General features: G+C 52.8%; 2 protein-coding genes across 4 annotated transcripts in view; both read right to left on the bottom strand.

Annotated features, from left to right (window-relative positions):
* Positions 1-4,875, bottom strand: part of LOC111152634 (cell migration inducing hyaluronan binding protein) — a 127,130-nt gene extending 122,255 nt beyond the window's left edge. For 2 of the 3 annotated variants that reach the window (XM_022511171.1, XM_022511170.1), the window contains exon 1: positions 4,772-4,875. The gene's annotated coding sequence lies outside the window, so the exon portion shown is untranslated. Of the gene's footprint in view, positions 1-1,547; positions 1,736-2,290; positions 2,463-3,717; positions 4,543-4,771 lie in introns of those variants that run through there. The other variant, XM_022511169.1, reaches the window with a different exon arrangement.
* Positions 4,876-21,442: 16,567 nt separating this feature from the next.
* LOC111152588 (abhydrolase domain containing 17C) overlaps positions 21,443-23,851 on the bottom strand; it is a 43,512-nt gene continuing 41,103 nt past the window's right edge. The window contains 1 exon segment of the mRNA XM_022511089.1: positions 21,443-22,893. Within this exon segment, the coding sequence (XP_022366797.1) occupies positions 22,674-22,893 (220 nt within the window). The 3' untranslated portion in view covers positions 21,443-22,673.

Raw genomic sequence — 23,851 nt, forward strand, 5'->3', positions numbered from 1 at the left:
CATATTCAAATCTACTCAACGGGGCGCTGGCCACTGCCTCTTATTCAGTCTGGGGCCCAGGCCTCAGAGCCCTCAGCAGGAGCTCCGGTCCCTAGACAGGCTCAAACAGTGCAGTGGGCTCCCCGGGCATCCCCACTGCGACGACGTCCACGATCAGGAGAGGCAGTAGTCTGGCCCGGATCCTTTACACCACAGAGGGACCAGCTTCCCGACTCGCCTTCCCCATAACACAAAATGCCTAACGGCTAAGCTCTTGGACAGGGACAGCTGAGAGAAGCACACAGGGGTTTTCAAAAGCAGTTGTCTGGTCAAAGCACTTTAAACCCAAAGTTATAGCTAAATCCGTCACGTGTCTGTCCTTGCAGGAGATTCAAAGATAACACCTCAGCAGTTTCCCAATGCAGGAGCCAGACTGTCGGGGCTGGAGAGAGAGAAACCTCCTCCCACAGAGTCCCAGGGGGCAGGGGTGGCCGCTGTGCTCCCCAGGGCTCAGACACTCACAGGGGCTGGGAAGGGGAGGCTGGACCTGTGTGCTTGGAGCCACACTGAGCCTGGAGAGGGGCCCTTGAAAGCATCAGGGGAAGAGGAAAAGGGCAGCTCCTCTCTCTCTGGGTGGGGAAGTGTGTTTCCTGGCACGGAGGGAACTGAGCAGAAAGCAAATGTATATTTGATGACATTTCTCTGCAGGCAGCCTCCCTTCTGAAGAGCCAAGTTTGAACAAAGCCTGGCACGAGAGGAGACAGAGGCCAAGGAAAGAGGCAGAGGAAACAACCAGAGAGGTGAGGACTGCCCCTGCGGGGAGTGGGCTGGGGCGGAGGTACAGATAGTGATCTGAGTCACTGCCGTAGCCAGCCAAGGCCTGCCCAGTTCCACCAAGTTTCCATGGGCCAGGCTCTCGGGAAAGGAGGCTCGGGGCCCAAGGGAGACTGGTCGAGAAGACACTCAGCACTGAGAAGTGTCCCTCTGTACCTACAGCCACTCCTAACTCCTCCTAACCTGACCAGATATAAGAGAGCAAGATACACAATCCTTCCACCGTCCACACAACAGGAAAAATCCAGCACTAGGAGACAACCGATGCATTACACAGACGAGATCGGGTATCTGGGTATCTGCTGTTGTGTGGAAAGAACGATGTTGCCAGATAACCCCTCACGGATATGGGGTCTTACGGAAGCAGCCCACACACATAACTCCATTCCTCATAAGAACCCATCCCACACACTTGCATGTCTCTCTGGAGCTAGAACTACAAATGCGTTTCTTCTACAATGCCTGCAGCTCTGCTGAGACCATATGGGGGGTCACTCCGGCGGCGGGGTTCCCAGAAGGCTGAGCATAACTGAACGCTCCCCTCTCATTCTGCTGTCCCTCTCCTGATCGCCACTCGTGCCATCGCACAGGCCTGTCCCAGAGACTCAGACGCCGCTGCAGGACAGAGAGAGTGCCCCGGGGCCCGCAGATGGCCCCCTGCTAGTTCCTGTGCCAGGCCCTCCCCCCACTTGCCCTGACTCCAGCAGTGCTCTGGAGGTCAGTTGTGTTCCTACCAGAAAGCGGCATGTGCTGGGTGAAGTCCGGGGGAGAGAGCCAGGGCTTCAAGGTCAGCCGGGTCCAGCCTCCTGCTCCATTCACACCACCGGGGAGATGGAACTCACAGGAAGACTCCCAGCGTCTGTACTGCATCCTTGAGCTCCACGCCTTTGAGATGGAGGGAGCTAAGATGAATTCTGATCTACTAAGGAGAAAAAAAAAAAGATGAAAAAATCTAAAACCACTAGAATGTGAAACTGGCGGAAACACACGCCCACGTGCCCATACACACTTTTTGGGGGGAAAAAAATTCCAAGTGTGAGATTAGGCGCATTATGATTCCATTATCCAAACAGCATGGTATTAGTGATTTTCACCGGACGGAACCCCAAATGCAGAGCTGGAGGGAATCTTCCAATCCAGCTGGGACCAAGTAAGTGGCCAGCGCTCCAGGCAGAGCTGTGTCCTAGTCAGGACGTCACAGCCAAGCTGGGCTCCTCCGTGAATGGCTGTGTGGCTTCCTACATGGCAAGGACCCCACAAGGCGCTGCCCCGCACAGCAAACCCTCCGTCCAGCTCGCAGCAACCCAGGAATGGGGACCATGGAGCCACTCCCCATCCGGACCCAAGAAAAATCCCTTCCCTCCCCCAGCAAGACTAGGAGGGCTTTTGGAAGAGCCTGCCTTCTCTTGAAAGAAGGCTCAGGGAGAATTAATCCTCGAATCTGGAGGGCAATGATAATATTTTGAAAACAACTTACTTTATCTTACTTCCAAGTGCGGCAGGTGAGAAACACAGGGGCCCGATTTATCTCCCCCAAATTCTCCCATGTATCTCTGTACACCGTTTCTGTTAACACAGTCATCAGCTTCAGCACTGTCATGGCTTCCGGATGGTTCTCCAACACAGACACGGAGCGGGAGATGGAGTCCCTGTCAAGCAGTTGCTGGTTAGCGGACGGCTGGGGCTTCAAAAGAAACGCACAGCTGTCTGTTACAAATACCTGTAATGGCTACCATTTTAAGAGCATTCTGCGTGCTCAGCGAGGAGCTAAGTGCTTTATATTGGGCCACTTTAGTTCTCATTAACAACCCTGCCAGGAAAGCGTGTGCTCCTAAGGTATAAGGAACAGGCACCATGCTCTAGTGACTTCCACACACACGTGCTGTCTCAAAAAAGAAGATGCTTGATTGTTTCCACTCCCAAGGACCTCCAGCAGTCACACCCAGAATCAGACCTTAGACATTTTAAAACAGAGGAAGATACACACTTCTGTATGAGCATAGAGGGCTAAAGGGAAACCCCAGCCCGGGCCATATCTTATCAGGGAAAGGAGATGTGCACAGAGGAACCCCTACAGGTTCTCGCCTCCCTGTTTCCAAGCAACCAACTTGAAAAAGCATCAACTGGGCCCAAGAGGAACCTTTGGGAGCTTCTGTAAGAGTGTTCTACACCATGGAGAAGGCAATCAGGATCAGAAAACAGCATAGGTGTTTTTGCAAATGAATCCAAACACATTATCGATAACTTGTTCTATTGGATTCTTCTCCATCCTGTCTCTGTGACTCTGAAAGTAATATCTCTTCCCACCACCAAATTTACCAAATAATCTGATAAAAGGTAGCATGGCTCATGCTGTGTACGGAGAAGCAGTCCGAACAGTCCCTAATTAGGTCTGGCCTGATCTCACTGCCTCAGTCAGATGCTCAGGAGTCACACATTAGAACACTTCTGAAGGGGCTCACGGTGTTACAGCAAAGCCGGGGACCCCCTCCCGCCACACACCACGCCAGAGATCCTGTTCCGAGCTCAGCTGCAAGTCGGCCTAGGACCCAGTCACCAACCACAGCCTCCTTTATTCTCCTGAGAGGTTCATGTGACCTTGGGACAGGCTGCAATGGGCTTTCAAAAACTAGCTGTCCCTCTCCTTCTGTCCTGCACCCCAACACCTGGAGTCTGGAATGCACGAGACCCAGGACCGCGGACCCGGAGTGGAGGAAGTGGCTGGGAGCTGTCCATGGTGGCGCCGCGCCTGGACACGCAAAGCCGCGGGCTTCCAGCCCCCCAGGCGCTCTCCAGACCGCCGGAATGGAGAGGCTCGCTCCCAGGTTCACCGTCTCCGGGGTTGGGGCTGCAGCCAGCACTGGCTCATACATCAAAAGATTACTTTCAAAAGAGAGTTCTCACCTGTGGGCAACGTTGGCTGCGCCGAGCGAGACTCAGGACCTCAAAGCCGGCTGCTGGAGGCGCGCCTGGGACGGCGGTGGTGGTGTTCGACCCTTGGGGACCGGCGGCGGTCGCTGAGAGCTGAGAGTCTGTGGCTGACGACCTTGGGCTCACTGAGTTCCTTTCTCAAGAGCACATGCGTGCCTCCGGGTCCGTTCCAGGAGGTCTCTGGCCCTCGTTCCCCGAGCAGCGAGCTGGAGACCTGGCCACAGCCCTGGCTGGCACTCTGCACTCCGCCAGGTCTTTAACCTAATTTAACCCTTCTGGGAGCCGAGGTCCCTCGCCAGGCACCACCGAACCCTCTCCCAGCAATGCCGGGTTTGGAGACTCAGTCTAAACATCAACAGGGGCCGTGGTGTCTTTTAACATTTAATTGCACACACCCCCACACACACACCGCGCGCCCGGCGCCGGCACAACGCTGGGAGCCCGGCGCTCGCGGGAGTGCGGGAGCGGGGGGCAGCGGGAGGCGGAGGCGAAACCAGAAGGAAGCCGGTGCCGAGGCCCGAGCAGCGGGGCGCAGACCTGTTGCCAGGCGCACGCCCACTGGCGCACAGTGTGAGCCCGCTCTCCGTCCGCGGGACTCCGCGACTCCGCGACCTGACCCTCAGAGCGGTCTCTCGTCCGCAAGCCACAGTCCCGAGCGCGAGACCCCCCTCCCTCAGCCACTGAGAAGTGGGGGCCTCTACGGAAAGCAGGGTCCACCCCCCCGACGCACACACACTCAGATTGGGACGCGCTCCGGGAACACCGGCGCCCCTGGCACCTGCTGCTTGCAAAAGATCTCAGGATCTCGGCGAAACCTCCCAGAGGACAGTGACAGGGGCGTGTGCCCATCAACAGACGCCCGGACAGACAGACAGAGGCGGACCGCAGAGCAGAGCGGACAGACCGCCAGAAGCCGAGAATGGGTACCGTTCGCCCGTGGCCGGTGGAGGCGGCGGCCCCGCGCCCTTCCTTCCCCACCGAGGCTCGGGCAGTCGGGCAGCCTGGCGCGCCGGCCCGGCCCTCTTACCTCGCGGTCGGGAGCGGAGACGGCGGCACGTCCCGCGGGCCAGGAGCGCGGCGGCCCGGGCGATCCGGGGGCACAGCGACGGGCTCCGCGAGCTCCGGGGATGCGGGCGGCAGAGGGGTGGCTCGTCTGAAGACGTGGGGTTCCGCGCGCGGCCGCGCTCTGCCCCGATGCCCCCGGCCTCTCGCGCCCGCCCGGTCACACTGGCCCGCGCCGCGCTCGGCTCGCGCTCCCCGGCGTCCGCCCGAGCGGCGGCTTTTATAGCGCTTGGCGGCTCTGGGCGCCGCGCCGGCCGGGCTGGCTCCTCCCCGGGGCCCCAGACGCCCGCCCCCGGCCGACCGCCCCTCGCCCGACCGGCCCCGGGCGGGCTCTGGCGGCCGCTCTGGGAGGCGCAGACCCGAGCCCGCCGAGCCGGGGAGCGCGAACAGCCGAGCGCCGCGGCCGGGTGAGGGCGCTGGAGCCCAGGGGCAGGGAGCTGCCGGCGCGGGTTCTCGGCCGCGAGGGGCTGGGGAGCCTGGCGGGCGTACGACCCCGCTCCCGGGGATCGGCGGCCGAGGGAAAACTCCTGCGTCTGCTGGAGTGGCCGCGACAAGGGGCTCAGGGCTGTTAAGTCTCAGGATCTTGGGGGGGGTTGTTTTTTGTTTCTTGGTTTTTTTTAACTTAACAAAAAAGAGTGGCCTTGGAAAGATCCTGGCGTCGGCAACCCGGTGTTTGTCTGAGGGCAACACGTTCAAAGAAAACTTCATTTGAAACCGGTCAGACACCCCAGGTCATGTGGCTGCAGACACAGGCCTTACCCCTCTGGGGGTCAGTGTCCTCATCAGGGAAATGGGTTCTATGAGGCTTCCTGCCGGGACTGGGGGGACAGTGGAAATGAGGTGGCGATAGTACAGATACACAGCACACAGTAGGTGCCCAATGAGTTACTATCCTTCCCGCGTCCTTCTAACTACACAGACCAAGGTCCTCAAGGATCAGAGCAAACAAGTATGATGCAGACTGTCCCCTTCCTGAGGAAACAGGGCAAGTAGAAAGAGCCTGTGAGGGGCGCCTGGGTGGCTCAGTGGGTTAAGCCTCTGCCTTTGGCTCAGGTCGTGATCACAAGGTCCTGGAATCGAGCCCCGCATTGGGCTCTCTGCTCGGTGGGAGCCTGCCTCCCCCCGCCACTAACTTGCTAGGGGGCCAGTGTCACCCACTGCCCTTCCCGGGGTCTCTGCTTATTGTTTGTAAGATGGGGGCTGTGATACAAGTTCTTCCTCCTGTCCACTTTTTTGGAGTTGATGACTCAACCCTCCCCCGCTAGCTGGAGCCCCCAGAGTGTGCTTCTCTTTTCCCTTCCAGCCAGCACCCTGCGAGAACCAGCTCTGCAGGCAAGGTCCTCATTGTAAGGCGGCACACACCAGCCACACGAACCCACTGCCAAGCGACAGTCAGGCAGAAGCTGCTGGAGCCTGTTCCTGCGCTCGGGGCTGGGACAGAGCCCTGACTCTTTGGCTAAACTAAGGAAGGCCTGCATTCCTCCCCAGGCCCTTCCCAGAGAGCTGGTCTTGACCCTCACTGGGCTCAGTTAGAACCCTCAGCCCTTCCTTGACTTCTTGAAAGCCCCAGCCGGATGCTGTGGCAAGCACCCCTTGCCCACCTCTCCTTTCCAGCAAGCTTAGCTGGAACCACCTATGTCCCCTCCCCACCACACCATAATTTCTGGTTCCTTTCCTTTCTTAAGGAGGAACCCCAGACACCAGGACTCACAAACACCGGGAGGAGGCTGAGCATCCGGCCACACAGAGAAAGGTCAGCTTTGAATCAGCCTTGCTTGGAGCACGAAGAGCTACGGGGGAGATTCCCCCCCACTCCCATCAGCAGAGAGTCGACCTGCTGCCCAGGCACCGAGACACTAAACAGTAAAGAAAGACCCTTGTCGGGTGATGCGCTCAGGGAATGACTTAGTCATGTGTTCTTGAAGTGCAGAAATACCCAGCACATTCCTCTGGTATCCGGCTTTTTTTTTTATCTCGGGCCAATGCCCTGGGGAGAAAGTGAGGCTGACGGATGGCAAACAGGCTCCACATGTCAGAAATCAGACTCGGACGGAGCTCCATCGGCGCTCACTGGGCCTGTGACGGATGCCATGTGCCAGGTGACCCTCTGGGGCCCAGTGTCGGCCAACTGGTTCTGGTGACGTGCCTACCCAGACTTGCCTCAATGCGTGGGCTTTTGCAGGTGTAGACAGAGCAGCGGCTTGAGAAGGACAGGATCGGTTTTCTGGTTCTTATCAGAATTCCCCGGGGAGAGTGTCCAGACAGAGGAAACCATGCTGCTCTGCCCAGAAAGCCTGCCCTTCCTCCAAGCCGGCTCTTGCCTCCGCCGCCTGCCCCAGGTGGACATGAGATGCGGCCCTCAGCCCATCCTGCAGACAGAACGGCCTGTGCACTCACGGCTCCCGCGAATGCCCAAGTCTGGCATCCTTGGGGGGCTGGTGGGGCGCAAGCCTGCCCCTCAGAGCGGGGGTCACCACCCACCGTCTACCTGCTGACCAGCAAAGCCCGTCCCTGGGCTCACGGCAGCCTCCTGCGAGGCGTCCAAAAGGCTGGCCACACCTGCAGCTCCATCCCCCAAGCCTCCAGACGAGGTTTTCCCAGGAAAAGGGCAGGCAGACCGGAATAGGGGGGCGCGTGGGGAGATGGGAATGAGAACGCAGCGGGAGGATGGAGTGAGTGGGCTGTTCGCGGCAAGGCTTCCCGCAGACCCTGCTGAAAAATCAAACCAACATCAGGCGTCAGTCCCCACCCTGGGAGAAGAGGCTCGCCAGCCACGGGTGTGCCTAAATTCCACCAACAGGGGTCGCCCTCGGACACCAAGCCTGAAGCTGGTTTGGGAGAAAGGGAAACTCCCAGCCTGCGTCCTGGGGCCCGATTTCCAGGACGAACAGTGGCTCAGTTCCTGTTCTGTTGCTTGCACAGGAGGTGGCCCAGCCAAGAAGACACAAGTCCTGAATTTTTCTGGTGAGTGGAGGTCTGTGCTGGAATTTGGGACGGGAAGTCTTAGAGCAGGGGCCAACCGCTTGCAAGCTCTAAACGTGGGTTTCTCCATCTCCTTCTCCAAACTCATCCTTGCCGTAGAGAAGGAACATTCCTTCTTGTGTCTTTTTTTTTTTTTTTAACTATCTGACATACTTGTGTGCCAGAGGTGATGTTTTCCCATCATGTATTGCTTTTTCCTGAGTGCAAAGATTATGCATGTGCCTTGCAGTGGGGGGGGGAAACACAAGTTGGAAAATTCAGAAAATGGACAGAGGAAAGGTCACTTCATTGCGAACCTAATGTGTGTATATTACCAAAAATTTGAAAAATACAGAAAAGTGCAAAGGAATAAAATCACGGCTGCCCAAGGGTCGTCTGCTAAGTTGCAGCCGACAGAGAAATACTCCACAGAGACGTTACCCAGATGCGCGAATGCACGAGGCTAACTTCTCTGTAAGCAGTTCCTTGTTTAGCTCACAATCCTTCTCCACCAGCTTGCACGTCCCGGAGAGCAGGAGCAGGAGCAGGACTCGCTTCTTTTCACCTACAATAGCCCCTACGGCATCCTGCCCAGAGTCCGTAGGTAGGAGGCATTGACATTGTGAGTGAATGGATACGCAGAAGCATTTTTTTTAAAGATATTTATTTATTCATCAGAGAGAGAGAGAACGAGAGCACAAGCAGGCAGAGAGAGAGAGAAGCAGGCTCCCCACTGAGCAAGGAGCCCGATGCGGGACTCGATCCCAGGACCCTGGGATCATGACCCGAGCCGAAGGCAGACGCTTAACAGACTGAGCCACCCAGGCGTCCCCGCAGAAGCATTTTTAATTAAAATAATATACATGGAGTTCATGGGAACAGAAACCCAAGGGGTTCATACACATTCGAAAAGAGGCTCCACTTTGCACATAAACACAGAAATGCAAATTAAGGCTACGCGGAAATATTGGACTGGCAAAACTCCAGAAGTTTGGTGATATTGCCTTTGTTGGGGGGTGGGGATCTGGTGAGGGTGGAAGACGGATGGACCCTGGCCTCAGACATCGCTCGGGAAAGCTTAAACTGGTACAGTCTCTGAGGGCGGTTTGCCAAGATTTAGGAAAACGTACATTACATTTGACTCAGCAATTCCACTCCCAGGAATTAACCCTATGGATGTATTTGCACAACGTGTGAAATGACACGGACAGAGTTCTACTGCAGCTCTACTTGTAACAGTACCGGACTGGGAACAGCCAAAACGCAACTAATAGAGCTAATTAAATTATGTTACATCTGCACAATGGAATACTATGCAACTATTTTTTTTTAAAAGGATAAGGATACATTTTGTATACTAAAATAAAAAAAAAAACAACCAGGGGCATCTGGCAGGAAGAGCATGTGATTCTTGATTTTGGGGTCATGAGTTTGAGCCCCACGTTGGGTATAGAGATTGTTTAAATAAATAAAACTTTATTTATTTAATTTATTTACCTTCATTTAATTTATTTATTTACCAGGGTGGTTCAGTTGGTGAAGCATCTGGTTTTGGCTCCGGTCATGACCCCAGGGTCTCAGACGGAGCCCCATTTTGGGTTCCCTGCTCAGCGGGAGTCTGCTTCTCCCTCTGCCCCTCCCCCCACTCGTGCTCTCTCTCTCTCTCTCTCTCTCACTCTCAAATAAAAATCTTAAAAATAAACGAATGAATGAGTATAAATATGTACATAAAATAATTAAAAATTCAAGTGTAAAGCAATGTATATGGCAAGCTAAAATTTGGACAAAAGGAGAAGGGAGAAAGAACATCTGTTTGCATTCACTTATAGATGCTTGAGGAATCCTCTAGAATGATCCAAAACAAACTAACAGCATGGTTTCCTGTCTGCTCTGGTGGTGGTTTTGGTGGGTGTAGGAAGATGGAAGACAAGAATAGGAAATACACTTTTCCTTGTATGAGTGTTTGTACCTTTTGATTTTTGAACGAAGGGTGAATTTATTACCCAGGGGAAAAAGCAAATAATTATTTAAATGGCAAAAATATCAGGTCACATATAATACTAAGCCTTTTCTTTCACATAATAGTATACCATAAACACTTCCCCAAGACTTTTTTTTTTTTTTTTTTTAAGTAAATTCTACACCCAGCATTAGGCTCCAGCTCTCGACCCTGGGACCAAGAATGGCACACTCTACCCACTGAGCCAGCCAGGAGCCCCTACTTCCCCTAGCCTTAAGTCTCTTTCAACATTAGTTTCAAGCAGCATACCATTCTTAATACGGACATAATTTATATAATCAACCCCCCCATTCTTGATTCCAGTGTTCTAAATAAGGCAGTGATTTTGAACATATTTGCACTTCTCTCTCTCTCATTATTTCTCTGGGAGAAATTTAGATTCGCACCAACTTACAGCCAAGTTACCCTCTAGGAAAGTTAGACCCTTCTCCACACCACCGATCTACACAGGAGAGGGCCTGTTTCCCCGAGTCCTAAGGCCCAGGACTGTTGTTTATTAACCCACTGCCAACATGGTAAAGAAATTTCATTGGAGGTTTAGTTTTCATTGCTTCTGTTTCTGGCCCAGCTGAACACTGATGTGAGTAGATGTTACGAGAGAATTAACATGGCGGGGGGGGGGCTAAGTCCGCGTGATATTAGACAGTGTCCTGGTGTGCCAATGACCCATGGTAGGTTTATGCAAAGAAGACATCCAGATAGTCGACAAGCCGTGAAAAGATGCGCCCCGTCACTCATCATGGGGGAAATGTTAATCAAAACCACAATGAGCTAGCACCTCACACTCACTAGGACATCTACTATCAAAACAAAACAAAACAAAAACACGGAAAATACCGGCGCTGACGAGGATGTGGAGAGATGGTGCCCTACTGGTGAGAGTATAAAATGATGGAGGCACCATGGAAAATAATATGGCATTCTTACAAAAACTAAAAACCGGGGATGCCTGGGTGGCTCAGTCAGTGAAGCGTCTGCCTTAGGTTCAGGTCCATGATCCTGGGGTCCTGGGACCAAGTCCCGAATCTGGTTCCCTGTTTGATTTTTTTTTATATATTTTATTTATTTATTTGACAGACAGAGATCACAAGTAGGCAGAGAGGCAGACAGAGAGGAGGAAGCAGGCTCCCCGCTGAGCCGAGAGTCAGATGCAGGGCTCGATCCCAGGACCCTGAGATCATGACCTGAGCTGAAGGCAGAGGCTTAACCCACTGAGCCACCCAGGCGCCCCTGGTTCCCTGTTTGACTGGGAGTCTGCTTCTCCCTCTCCCTCTGCCCCTCCCCTTCTCCTCCTGCGTGTGCTCCATCTCTCATTCTCTCTCTCAAATAACTAAATAAAATCTTAAAAAAATAAAAACAGAACTACCATATAATCCAGCAATCCCACTTCTGGCGATATATCCAAATGAGTTGAAAGCAGGGTATGAAGAGGTATTTGTGCGTTCCTGGGCACTGCAGCATTATTCACAGTAGCCGAAAGGTGGGAACTACCCGAGTACCATCAGCTGACAAATGGACACTCAAGACGGGGTATAGGCATACGATGAAATGTACTCAGTCTTAAAAGGAAGGAAATCCTGACTCCTGCCACAACGTGCAACAACCTTGAGGACATGACGCTCAGGGGAATAAGCCAGCCACGGAAAGACGAATACTCTATGTGTCCTCTTCCATGAGGTACCTAAGAGTCAACAGATTTAAGGGTCGAAACCGGAAAGTGGCTGCCAGGGCCTGGGAAGACGGGGAAGGGGGAGCTGGTGTTGAACAGACAGAGAGTTTCCATTCTGCAAGATTACAAAGTTCTGGATGTCGTTTGAACACCGAGGTGAACATACTCGACGCTGTCAGCTCCCCACTTGAAAATGGTTGAGATGGTGACCTTTGTGCTGTCTGTACTTTATCGCAGTTTCAAAAAGAAAAGCAGCATTACAAAGAAATGACAGCTGGAGCTTTCCTTCCAGAGCAGATGATCCCGCTCCGCTCCCAACGCTCCGACTGACTTCTCACTTGCGGCAAAATCTGGGGAATGGACGCTGCTGGGACCAGAGTCGGTCTCCGCGCCACTCCGTCAGCTCTCCCCCTGTCTCCCTGTTTGCTCAGTGCACCAAGTACGCTCCAGCCCGAGCGCCCCTGTCCTGGCTGTTCCTTCTGCCCAAAGCGCCCTTCACACAGGCTGCCCCTCCCCCAGGATTCTGCGAGACCCCGTCCAGGACTTCAGTCAGGTGTTCACTCAAAAATCACGTGCGAGAAGGTTTTTTTCCGTCCTCTTACACACTTAGTCTCCATCACCCTCCCTCCCAGCCCATCCTCTTACCCTGATTTATTTTCCTTCTTTTCCCTTTCTCAGTTGTCCCTCTACCGCGGGAGTATGAATGTCAGAAATACAGTCATTTTACTAACCGTGTCCCCCCTGCCCCCTCGCGCCTAGGACAGCGTCTCGGCAGAGGAGCAGACGCTCCCGCACCGTCCGCGGACTGAACGCCCTCCGACGACCTCGTCGTCACACCCGCGCACGAGAGTGCATTGACAGTGGGCGGACACAGCAAACACGGTTTGTCTTCAATCCCTACATGCTGGGGATCTTTCCCCAAAGATCCACGACTGCGTTTCAGGAGATCAAGGGCACCGCTGCTCAGAAAGGCCTCCTTGTCCCTCTTCTGCACGGAAAACACGAAGGCTCCCTTCACGACTCAGGACGGAGGTCACTGCCATGGGGATCTCTTTCCTGATCGCTCCCACCCCGAGTCATCCTGGAGGCTTGTAGGGAAGTCTGTGCTGGGAGCACAGCAGGTGCGTGACCCTCTCTTCTCTGCGTCCCCCCTGGCTGTGAGCTTCGTGGCACGGACGTGCCTCACCCATCTCTCTGTCCCCAGACTAGTGCAAGGACAGACTGAGGGAATATTCAGTAGACCCCCAAGTCAATAAATAACATTTCTCCCTAGAGATGTATACAATACGCCCAAAGAGAAAGTTCCAGCATCAAAATTATATATAAACCACCCTGTTTAAATACTCGTGTGATTCCTAGACAACCAGAAGTACATTTGCTACAACAGCATCCCTCGTGGTTTCTATGGCAACATACTAAGCACATCCAAGACTTTTTATGAGGCCACAAAACCTTTGCCTTCTTTCCCAAAGTACCGAGAGTGCACCCGTGACGGAGTGGGCTGTGTCTCACCCGCCACTAAGTCAGTCTCTGGTCCTTGAGCAAGTCCCTTCCCTTGCATGGCCTCTCGAACAGAAAGGAAAGGGCTGGACCCATCCCGATGCTGTAGACCAAATGCCTGACCCCTCAGGGCTGCCGATGTGCTTCCTGTGGCCCACGAGCTGTGTGGACGTGTCGTAAAAATGTGCCTGCCTCTCCAGGATGCCACTTCCAGTCTTCTCCGCATTGCCTCACCTGCCCCTGCCCCCCCACATTCACAACGTCTGTGGGAGTCAATGGGTGTTGGCACCTGGACTAAATCCAACTGCTTGGATGGGGCGTTGAAGGAAGACGTCATCACCCTCTATCCGAGACAAAAAGCTGGATCCGTCCCTGGCTAAGCCACGCACACAGCAGATGCTGATCTGGGAAGTGGGGTGCTCGGATATGTGGATTCTTCTCAGTGGGAGTTTTCAGGGATTAAGTGACCTTGTTGCAAAGGAAGCTCAGTCCCGTGGCTCAAGTCTCTTGCCGACTGGCCGGCCTTCGGGAGCCGTGTACTACCTGAAGGAAGCTGTCCCTGGTGGACTGCGACGGCTTTAACCCTGTGCTCCTGGTTACTGGTTACCGTGGCCAAAAACGGTAGGTCTTTTCTTGAACAGGGAGTAGAGGAACTATTCTCAATAGGACCCCTTTCTCATTTCCGTGTCAAATAACCTAGCTCAGAGATTTTCAAATGTTAACATGAATCGAGTCAGATCACCCATAGGGCTTGTTAAAACAGACTACTGAGCTCCCGCCCCCCTGCCCACCCCCCAAACGCCCCACCCCCCGCTCCCCTGCCAGGTTTCCTATTCAGCCTGTCTTGGCTGGGTACCAAGAATTTGCACTTCTAATGAGTTCCCAGGTGAGGCTGCCTCTCTGGCCCAGAGACCACACTTTGAGAACCCCTGCTCTAGCACGATGGGATCTGGCTCATTTGCTGGTTTAAAAAATGCTTAACAGTAAAATACCGAGGATAAGGATTTGGTAAATGGGTTTGTAAAACTGTTATTAATCACAGCCACAGCAAATAAGAATTGCAGGACGTAGAAGGGTAAATGGTGACGTTTCCCCATATGCTCCCAAGAGGCTTTTCCCTAATACTCTCTCTCAATGCTAACAGCGAGTGTCTGCGGGGAGCTCAGTCTGTTCTAAGCTTTTCTCAACCTCACATTCACGTTACGAGGGAAGTACTAAACCATCTGTTTTTTCTGGATGAGGACACGGAGACACAGAGGAGGGCAGTGGCATCCCTGTGACCCACAGCTAGGAGCCGGCGGCAAGAATGTTCAAGTTCGGGACAACACGCCCGACCGGTGGACACCGAACCATGCCCCCTTCACCCCCTCGGAAACCTAAATGCTTGATTCCCTTACTCACGTCTGCGGTGTGTTTCTTGTTTCCTTCATGACACATACCATGACCAGATTATTTTTATTTGTTGACCTATTTTTGGTCTGTTTTCCCACCGAGAATATAAGCTTCAAGAGGATAGGGACTTGGTGTCTTCAGAGCCAAGCTCAGCAGAGCGTTTGGGGTCTTAAACGGTGTGGAAGGAAGAACGGCGGTTGGATGAGTGAACTCTGTCCATGACCCAGCTTGACAGATGAGATCTGGTTGAAAGAATTCCTATGCTATTGTATTTTTTCTAGTGACCCTTAATTTTGCCCCGAAGGGTCCTCTTTTTCGGAGAACCCCCCTGAGTCTTGAACTGGGAGGACAGAGGTCATCTTTAAGGGGCTAGCAGGTGGCGCAGAAGGCGAGTGCCCAGCTCGGTCAGCTTGTCCTTTCTGTTTGCCTTCCCTTAAATTACTCTGGGGAGTTGATGAAAATATTCTCAGCTCTGTGGGCTCTCCAGCTGCCCAGTCGCCCTGAAGACACGGAAGACATGAGTGTGAGGGTATGTGCCGTGTTCCCGTCAAGCCTGATTTATGAAAGCAGGTGGGGGACCAGATTCGGCGTGTGGGCTGCCGTTCGCCCAACCCTGTCTGGCAAATTCTCCTCCTCTTAATGTGGTTGATCAGTTGTGTTTCATTCCCAAACCAATGCATGAAAATATTTCCTATCTGACCCTATAAAGAAAATATCTTCTGGGTGGCTCAGTCGTTAAACATCTGCCTTCGGCTCAGGTCATGATCCCCGGGTCCTGGGATCGAGCCCCACATCGGGCTCCCTGCCCAGCGGGAAGCCTGCTTCTCCCTCTCCCACTCCCCTGCTTGTGTTCCCTCTCTCGCTGTGTCTTTTTGTGTCAAATAAATGAATAAGATGTTTTTTAAAAAAAGAAAGAAAACATTTTCTCACCTCTGGACTAATATCATTTATTATAAATTCCTGGCAGATTTTCCCCCACAGGAACAAGGCCCCGTGCACCAGTTAACAGAGCTCAGTTCCCTCTGCCTCTGGGGATGGGGAAGGTAGCCACAGGCGCTATCTGGTTCCTTGATCCGACAGTTTCCAGACCTTGTTCTGTGCATGTGCGAAAAACCCAACATAACTGTGCAGCTGAGCACCAAAACAAACCTTTCCTGCCATTTCCAGGAATACAAAGTCTGCTCACGTCTGACGGGCTTAGAATGGCTGGAGGTGGGGCTTGGTTCAGGCTGGACGGCAGGCTCACCGCCGGCTGGACTTTTCTCCCCAGCCCCTGGTACTCTTTGGCGAACTACACATTTTTTTATTATCACCTGCTGCCCCAGCTGCTGGAGCGTAGCCTCACAGGGTTGGGGCACAGTCTATGACGTCTGGGCACAGAACGGGACACACAGGCCATCCAGATGCTGGTGTTATCGGATTGATGCATTTATCAATTTCTTCCTGTGGTTTTGAGAAAAATGTGTTCTTATGTAGTCTGAGTCTACTTATCAAGGGGGTAATAAAGAAAAAAAGTGTCCCTTAGGGCTTACCCAAGTAAAATTGAGACCATCCGTCCCACAAAGGGGGTCATGGAGAGAATAAAAAGGCAAGGAACGTACAGAGAGGCTGTATTTGCAACATCTGAGATAAGTAAAGGATTAGTTACAGGATATGTAACAATCCCGCAAAGAAGGAAAAGATAAAAATCTGTCAGAAAAATGGGCGAGTGTCACGGGGAGACATTTCACAACGGAGAACCTACAAAGGGTCCATATGTTTCTGAAAAGTCGCCTCTGCTCATGAGTAATCAGGGATTAACATCTTCTATCCACTGTTGAGGCAAAAATTCACAAAGTCCCAGGATGTCGAGTGTGAGGGGCTGGGGCTTGTGTCCAGCGCTGGCGGGAGGGAGGCTGGGGCTCTGACTTTGGAAGTGACGTGGCATTATGTGGAAAGCTGAACAGCCAACACTTCTGACTCAGCGAGGTCCAGCTGGGGCCACGGGTCCGCATCACCGAGAGTGTCTCAGAAGCACACACCCCTGGGCCCACCACGGACTGACTGAGTTGAAATCTTCAGGGACTTGCCCACTGGAAGCTCCCAGGGAGCTTCCAGGTGCCCAGGCTGCCCCCCAGACAGTTAGATTGGAATCTCTAGGGGTGGCACCCCTGCATCAGCATTGTAAAACCCAGCCTCTCCCTGGGGCTCCCGGCTTGATCTCGGGGCCATGCATTCAAGCCCCACGTTGGGCACAGAGGTCGCTTTAATGAGCCTCCCAGCTAATGCCAACGTGCAACCACGGCTAAGAAGCAGGAACCAGAAATCTCTCCTATCACAAGAAGTGCAAAAATATGTGGGTTTTTGGTTTCGGGTGGGGAGAACAGCACAGGCAGGGGGAGCAGCAGAGGGAGAGGGAGAAGCAGGCTCCCCGCTGAGCAGGGAGCCCAATGCGGGGCTCGATCCCAGGACCCTGAGATTATGACCTGAGCCGAAGGCAGACGCTTAACTGACTGAGCCATCCAGGCGCCCCCCAAAATGTTTAATAGCAAATTCTGGAAGATAACCTAAATATCCCCAATCCCAGATCACGTGTGTGTGTGTGTGCACACGCGTGCGCGCGCGCACACACACACACACACACACACACACACACACACACATTCCCACTCCAAAGGATAGCCCGGAATGACCAACAGGAAGATCGGGACTGTGGTTCGGCTACAGGTGCAGGAGGAAAGGCCGTGAGATTGGAGGGAGAGTGGTTTTCTACGACCCACTAACAGTCTACCTCTTAGGTTCAATAGTAATACGGGTGTTCACTGTCCCTGTATTAAATTATGTATTAAATCATTGTCCCCTTAAATTATGAAAATATGTTTTGGGACACCTGGGTGACTCAGTCAGTTAATCGGCTCAGATCAAGATCCCAGGGTCGCAGGATCAAGTCCCCCATAGGAGGTCGCTGCTCAGCGAGGAATCTGCTTCTCCGTCTGCTGCTGCTTCCCTCTTTGTGCTCTCTCTCTCAAATACATAAAATCTCAAAAAGAAAGAAAGAAAGAAAGAAAGAAAGAAAGAAAGAAAGAAAGAAAGAAAGAAAGAAGGAAAAGAAAGAAAGAAAGAAAAAGGAAGGAAGGAAGGAAGGAAGGAAGGAAAGAAGGAAGAGAAAGGAAAGGAAAGAAAAGAAAAAAGAAAAGAAAATATGTTTTACCCACTGTTTGGGATAAAGTTTTTAAAATGTTTTAAGAGGGCGTCTTTGGCGGAAGTTCCTCTGCGATCCCTAATCTTAAACACCACTTACCCCACCCCGGACATCCTGGGCTGCTGTCCTCCAAGCTGGTCTCTCTGCCCGTGCAGAGCAGCATCCCCTCTCTGCCCCCACCCCGTCTCTTCCACTCCAGGCCCCAGCTCAGAAAGTTCTGGATGGACTCAACAGCACTGAGGGGCATCTGGAGGCCCAGAAAAGGGAAGCGTGTGGGGAATTCGGAGAGACAGTTTGTGAGCCTGCCTGTGAGGCCCTGGGCTGGCGTCCACGCATACCAAGACGGAGCCAGCTAGTGCAGAGAGTAAGCAAGCCGGGGCCAGCCAGACGGTAAATCACCGAGCAGAGGGTACTGATTAAGCCGCCGTTCGGTGAGGGCACAGGCAGGCTAGACGGACTGTCTCCACCCGGAGCTCAGCAAGCATGCTCTGTTGTGTTCTAAACCCAGACCCCGGCCCTGCCTCTAATGAGCGGGTCCAAGCGCCCGTTACCTCCTGCCAAGCGTTTCTACCCCCAGAAGCTCACCCGATCCTCCCGAGACTGGGTGGGAGGTGTGACGGCAGGTTCAGTGCCTGTGATTTACCTGCGTGTGAGTTGTCGTCCCAGGTCACGCAGTTGCCATGGCACCCGGACTCCGCGCGCAAGGCTCTTCCCAGGGATCAGTCTGGGCCTGCGAAGGCTTCCGCTCCAGCCCGTACCTGCCAGGACCCCCCCAACCACACCCCACCGGGGCCCACCTGCAGGTAAATCCAAGCTCCTTCGTCTCTCCCAAACCCACACTCAGTTCTCAGGAGTAGAAAACCCTGGTTTTAAAAGAACCTGTGGCTACTGCGTAGCTCAGGGGTTTTCATCTTTCCGAATCCCTGGACTTTGGAGAGGCTGCTGAAACCGTGCACCTTCCTCTCCCCCGAAAAATGCCCATAAGTAAAAACTTCCAAAGTATGCCCTGCAGTTTCAAAGGGGTCACAGACCCCAAGATTCCTGCTAAAGAATTGCAGATCAAATATGGTGTTTCCTCCAAATATCAAACAGTTACCTCGAGATCCAGCAATCCCCCTCCTGGGTGCTTGCCTAAAAGGCCTAGAAGCGGGGTCTCTGACAGACACTTGTCCCCCGCGCCCCCAGCAGTACTGTTCACTCTAGCCAAAGGGTACAACACACCACCCAAGCGTCCATCAGCAGATGAGGGAATGAATGAAACAATGTAGCATATATGCCTGCAAACACTATTCAGCCTTGAAAAGGGATAAAATGTTTCCGCAGGGATCAACCTTGGCGACCTCATGGGACGTGAGTTCAGCTAGGCACCAAAGGACACATACTCTGGTCCTTGTGTATGATTTGATTGCTTCTTTGTGAGGGACTTACGGTAGTCGAATTCAAGGAGACAGGAAGAGGAACGGGGGCTGCCAGGTCTGGGGGAGGGGGATGGGGAGCTAGCGTCTGGAGGGACAGGGTTTCAGTAGGGGATGATGGCAAAGTCCCGGAGACGGACGGAGTGAGGGCTGCACAGTGCAGTAAGCTTCACGCCACTGGGCTGCACACCAAAAACTGGGTAAAAGGGTAGACTGCTTGTCACCTACATCCCCCTCTGCAGTTGGTGAGGACTAGGGACAGGGCTCTTTGCTGCAGGGCCATGCCCGGGCCCTCCGCCACGAAACATACCTAGCTGGGCCAGCTCCTGTAGAACAGCTGTCTTCTCTGTGGAAACCCTGGTGGACGAGGCCTCGGGGAAGAGATGGCACGGGAGCCGGACGGCGTGGGGTGTGCTATTCATAGGAATTCCCGCTATTGGCTTCGTAAGCCTTACACGTGAGGGGATGAGATGACCCAGGATAGCTGTCCTCTCCCGTCAAAGCAGCATTCTCTCAGGAGTGAGCGCATGCTGCCTGACGGGGTTCCGGGACCCATGATAGCAGCGAAGGACCTTGACCTACTGAGACACACCTAACTCCCAGCAGAGATGGGCGTCTGCAGACTTGTGTGCGCCTCCAGCTCTCTGCCCAGGTGTGAGCGTCCGGAGGGGTAGGGGTGAAGGGAGGAACCACACCACCCGAAGGACTTGGGAACCAGTCCACCTGCGGTCAGGATGTGCTGTGTATGATAAAACTGGTCACCACCAGCGCCATGCGCATCCTTGATGATGGGGACTGAGTGACGCACTTGAATGTAAGGATAGGCGAACTGCCGGTGCTGGACGCCGAGACTGGTGGCGGGTTTCCCTCTGACACAGTTGCTGCGATTACCCCTCCAAACCCATCTCATCCTCTGAATTACCTCCTAAGGATAAATTCCTTGCAGCTGAATGGTTAGATGAAACTCTCGGTACAAAGTATTGGTCAGGATGTTTGTGGCTAGTTCGATGGGTCGACGGCATATATTTTTTTAATATTTTATTCATTTACTTGACAGACAGAAATCACAAGTAGGCAGAGAGGCAGGCAGAGAGGCAGGGGGTGGAGGGGGGGATGCAGGCTCCCTGCCCAGTAGAGAGCCCGATGCGGGGCTCGATCCCAGGACCCTAGGATGACGACCTGAGCCGAAGGCAGAGGCTTTAACCCACTGAGCCACCCAGGTGCCCCACCGATGGCATATTTTTAAAGCACCTGTTTATCCACACCTTGACCACCCATTGGTGTTCTCGCCTTCACGTGGTTATACCGACTTACAACTTCAAATGGCATTTGGCTACTCAAATCCATTTAGCCGGTAAAAATTGAGGAGTGATTATGGGCCATAATCTCCACAAATAAATGCTGATGCCAACTTTGCAACTAACACGGCATTCCATTGAACAAGAACTCTTAATGTGTACTTATTAGATATATTCATTTGATTATTTGATTTCTGAAATACATGCAATTATCACAGACAGCACCCATTATGACGTCTCTGTGTCTTGTGCTGATAGACTCCCTCGTCTGTTGACCATTACACACGTGTCTACATTATCTGTCATGTGGTTGATAACATTCCCTGCAGTGTGTCACTAGATTAGGCTATGTTTTTTACCACAAATGAATCAAATCTGTAAACTCATTCTGCTGTGGTTTCGAGCAATAATGATACCAACGATGTCAGCAAATACAGAATACTGAAGCAGCGCATACTGGGGTGGCCCTGAGCCAAAGCAGGAGCCTGGGGAGGCTTTCTAGACTCCAGAAACCCAAGGGAATGAGGCTTCACAGTCTTGCGGTTTCTTACTTGCAACTGTCTCTTGCTGGTAAAACACACTGCTCTGTCATTTTCAAGTGCCCTGGCTATTCTAGGCCCTTTTTTCTCCCATGTAAACTTGAGGCTCACCGTATCAGGCTTCATGAAGAATCCTGTTGGGATTTGTACTGGGATCCTACTAACCCTACAGCTCTTTTCTGGAAGGATTAAAAATGAGCCTCCTTATCCATAGACATGGTATAGCTCTCATTAAATCAGGTCTTCTTTTTTATTTTATCTTACTTATGTATTCGGCACAGAGAGGGACACAGCGAGAGAGGGAACACAGGCAAGGGAAGTGGGAAAGGGAGAAGCAGGCTTCCCACAGAGCAGGGAGCCTGATGCGGGGCTCCATCCCAGGACCCCGGATCATGACCTGAGCCACCCAAGCGCCCCTCTTAAAACTTTTTCTCTTCTTCTTTTTCTCCTTCCTTCCCTTCCTCCTCCTCTGCCTCCCTGGCTTCTCCCAAACATAGCCTCGGGTCTCTCACAGAACAAAGGTGTACATCTTGAGCGAGGCAGAACAGTCTGTAAGCCCCAAGGGTTTCTTCTTCAACCCACGTGAAGCATTTTCTCATGCGCTACTTGCCCAGACAGAGCGATGGAAGGAAAGACCACAGGAGGAGGCCCCGCGTTCTGGTCCATGCATCCTTTATTCCATGACCGACCGCTGTGCCACACCAAAGCACAGCCCACAAACTTGCAATCCACCGCAATCCAGCTGTACAACAGTCTGAGGCTTACAGTACATTTAAGGCTTTTAAATTTGAAAAGAAAAATTCAAATCAAACCAAAGAACCCCCCAACCCCAGACCCCCGCCCAAGATGAGTAGTGTAGCAATGGTTACTTGGAGCAACTCCAGTGTCAAAACCCAAAGAACTCTTAAACTAAAAAGATCCATTTAGTGAAATTTTCATTACATAAATTCTTCAAAGCATAAACTCGTAATTGTTTTTTGTCTTGGAAATGTTATAAAATTTTTCTGAATAGCAAAACATAGGAATAAAAACATATTAACAAAATGTATTCAATCATTTACATTACAAACGAGGGATCCGCAGTTCATTATTGTAGCCTGACAAAAGAAAAGTACCATTAAGAATTTATGCACAATGGGATTGCAAATATGTACAGTACTTTAAAAAAGCCCACAAGGAGGACTTCACAGAAGGAAAGTCGGCTAGGCTCCTCGTTACACCAACCAGACAATCAAAATATTAAAACTCTGTTGACTAGTAATAAATTTACACTTAAAAAAACCCCAGTTTCCTTTTAAGAATATCCCAGTCATATTTATATTGGTTCCAGTTGATGAAGCTGTTCATGATAGTTTCAGTCCATTACCCTTCTGTTGATTTTGGGGGGTTGGGGTGGGGAGATCGGCATGGTCACAAAACTTAACAAAGGAATTTTCGCCGCCCTAGTGTTCCGGTTACACAGTCACGGCTCCACAGGGGACCGAGCCCACGAATCCAGAGGCTGAAAGAGAGGTGTGTATCAAGTACTGAGAACACGGAGAGGGCTGAGTCCTGTGGGAATGGACGGTCACCCGTGGGTACGGCTGGGCAATGGAGGCGAGCATCGTCTACACAGCACGGGGCAAACTGACCGCATCTGCATCTAGCTCTCATCCCCATTCCCACCAGGCAGCGACGCTGGGTGTCACCACCATTGGGCACTGCGTGCTGTGAGGAGTGGAACGACCTCGAGGGACAGAAGACGGGGGGGCTTGCTCGGGCCTGTGACCAGGAACCCGAGAGGCGGGGACCTCCTCCCGGTGGTCATGCCACGACCGCTTTCCAGTTCGAGCATGTGCAAAACAGAGGACTCGCGTGTTCACAGTAAGTGAGGTAAGATCTCGGTGTCTCCTTCAGGAATTCGGCAGTTCGTGGGATATGAACTGTTTTAGTCTTTCTAGGTATTGTGCGTAAAGCTCTATGTCGTTGTGCCCGGCCCCCTCCACCCACAGGGGTTCCACGGCGCGGGGACAGCGCTCGTACATGGCCAGGCCATGGGAGAAATCGATGACCTCGTCCTCTGTACCATGAATGACCAGCACAGGCGAGGTGACTTTAGAGATCTTGTCAATGCTGCAAAACAGAACAGGGGCGGGGAGAGAGAGGGCTCCGTTAGTGACGCCCACAGACAGCGCATGTCCCCTCTGATGTACCTGACGGTAACACCGGGCCTTTTTCCCCTTGCTTTTCTAGTGATTCACTCTTTTTTTTCCCCCAAATAACATTTTCATTTTGAGGATAATTTTGGCTTTCCAGAAGTGGTGCAAAGGTTAACAAAGCTCCCCTAGGCCCGCAGCCCATCCCCCGTAAGGCGAACACCGCGCGTTGCGGGGCCACATCTGTCCGAACAGAGAACCAAGGTGAGGCACCGGCGCGAGCAGAGCCTGCGCACGGCCTGGGTTCTGGTAGTTTTCCCAGATACCTTTGTTCTGTTCCAGGATCCAGACAGGAACACCACGTGGCGTTGGGCCACCGTGTGCTCGTTCAAATTGTTATTAAAACAGAACTAAAGCCACCAGACCAATGGTCCAGTAACTAATCTTTCTGAAAGATTCACATTTGTGAGAGAGGATTCTTAAAAACAATCAACAGGCCGGAAGCTGACAGGTCCGACGGAGCATCTCCTCGGAAAGCCTGGACGCCCAACCCTCAGCCGCCCGCTCTGCGGTCTTCTTGGCGAGATCCCCTCAGCGTCGCCTCCAAAGATCCTCACAAACCCCATCTCATAAACACTAATGCCTTGTTTTCTCTGTAAAAACGGCACTGCTTCGCTCGGAAACAGTGCAGTGCCGAGCTTGGCGTCCGAGGGATCTCGGGTTGTTTATAAGAACGGACTCTACCCTAAAGGACGAATATTTGAGGGTCTCCAGAAGAATGTGCTGCCGCCTCTGGAAACACTCCCCAAGAGGACTCCGAGGTTTAAGCCTTGTTGGCAGGGCATGTGGTGACTTCTCCCACAGGGGGGCGGGAGGGGAGAGGGGGACGGACCGCCGTCTAACCTGCGGACACGGGGAGAGGGGCGGACCCGGCC

Source organism: Enhydra lutris, unplaced genomic scaffold, assembly GCF_002288905.1.
Source record: "Enhydra lutris kenyoni isolate GAN:26980312 unplaced genomic scaffold, ASM228890v2 scaffoldscaffold29, whole genome shotgun sequence".
Classification (NCBI taxonomy): domain Eukaryota; kingdom Metazoa; phylum Chordata; class Mammalia; order Carnivora; family Mustelidae; genus Enhydra; species Enhydra lutris.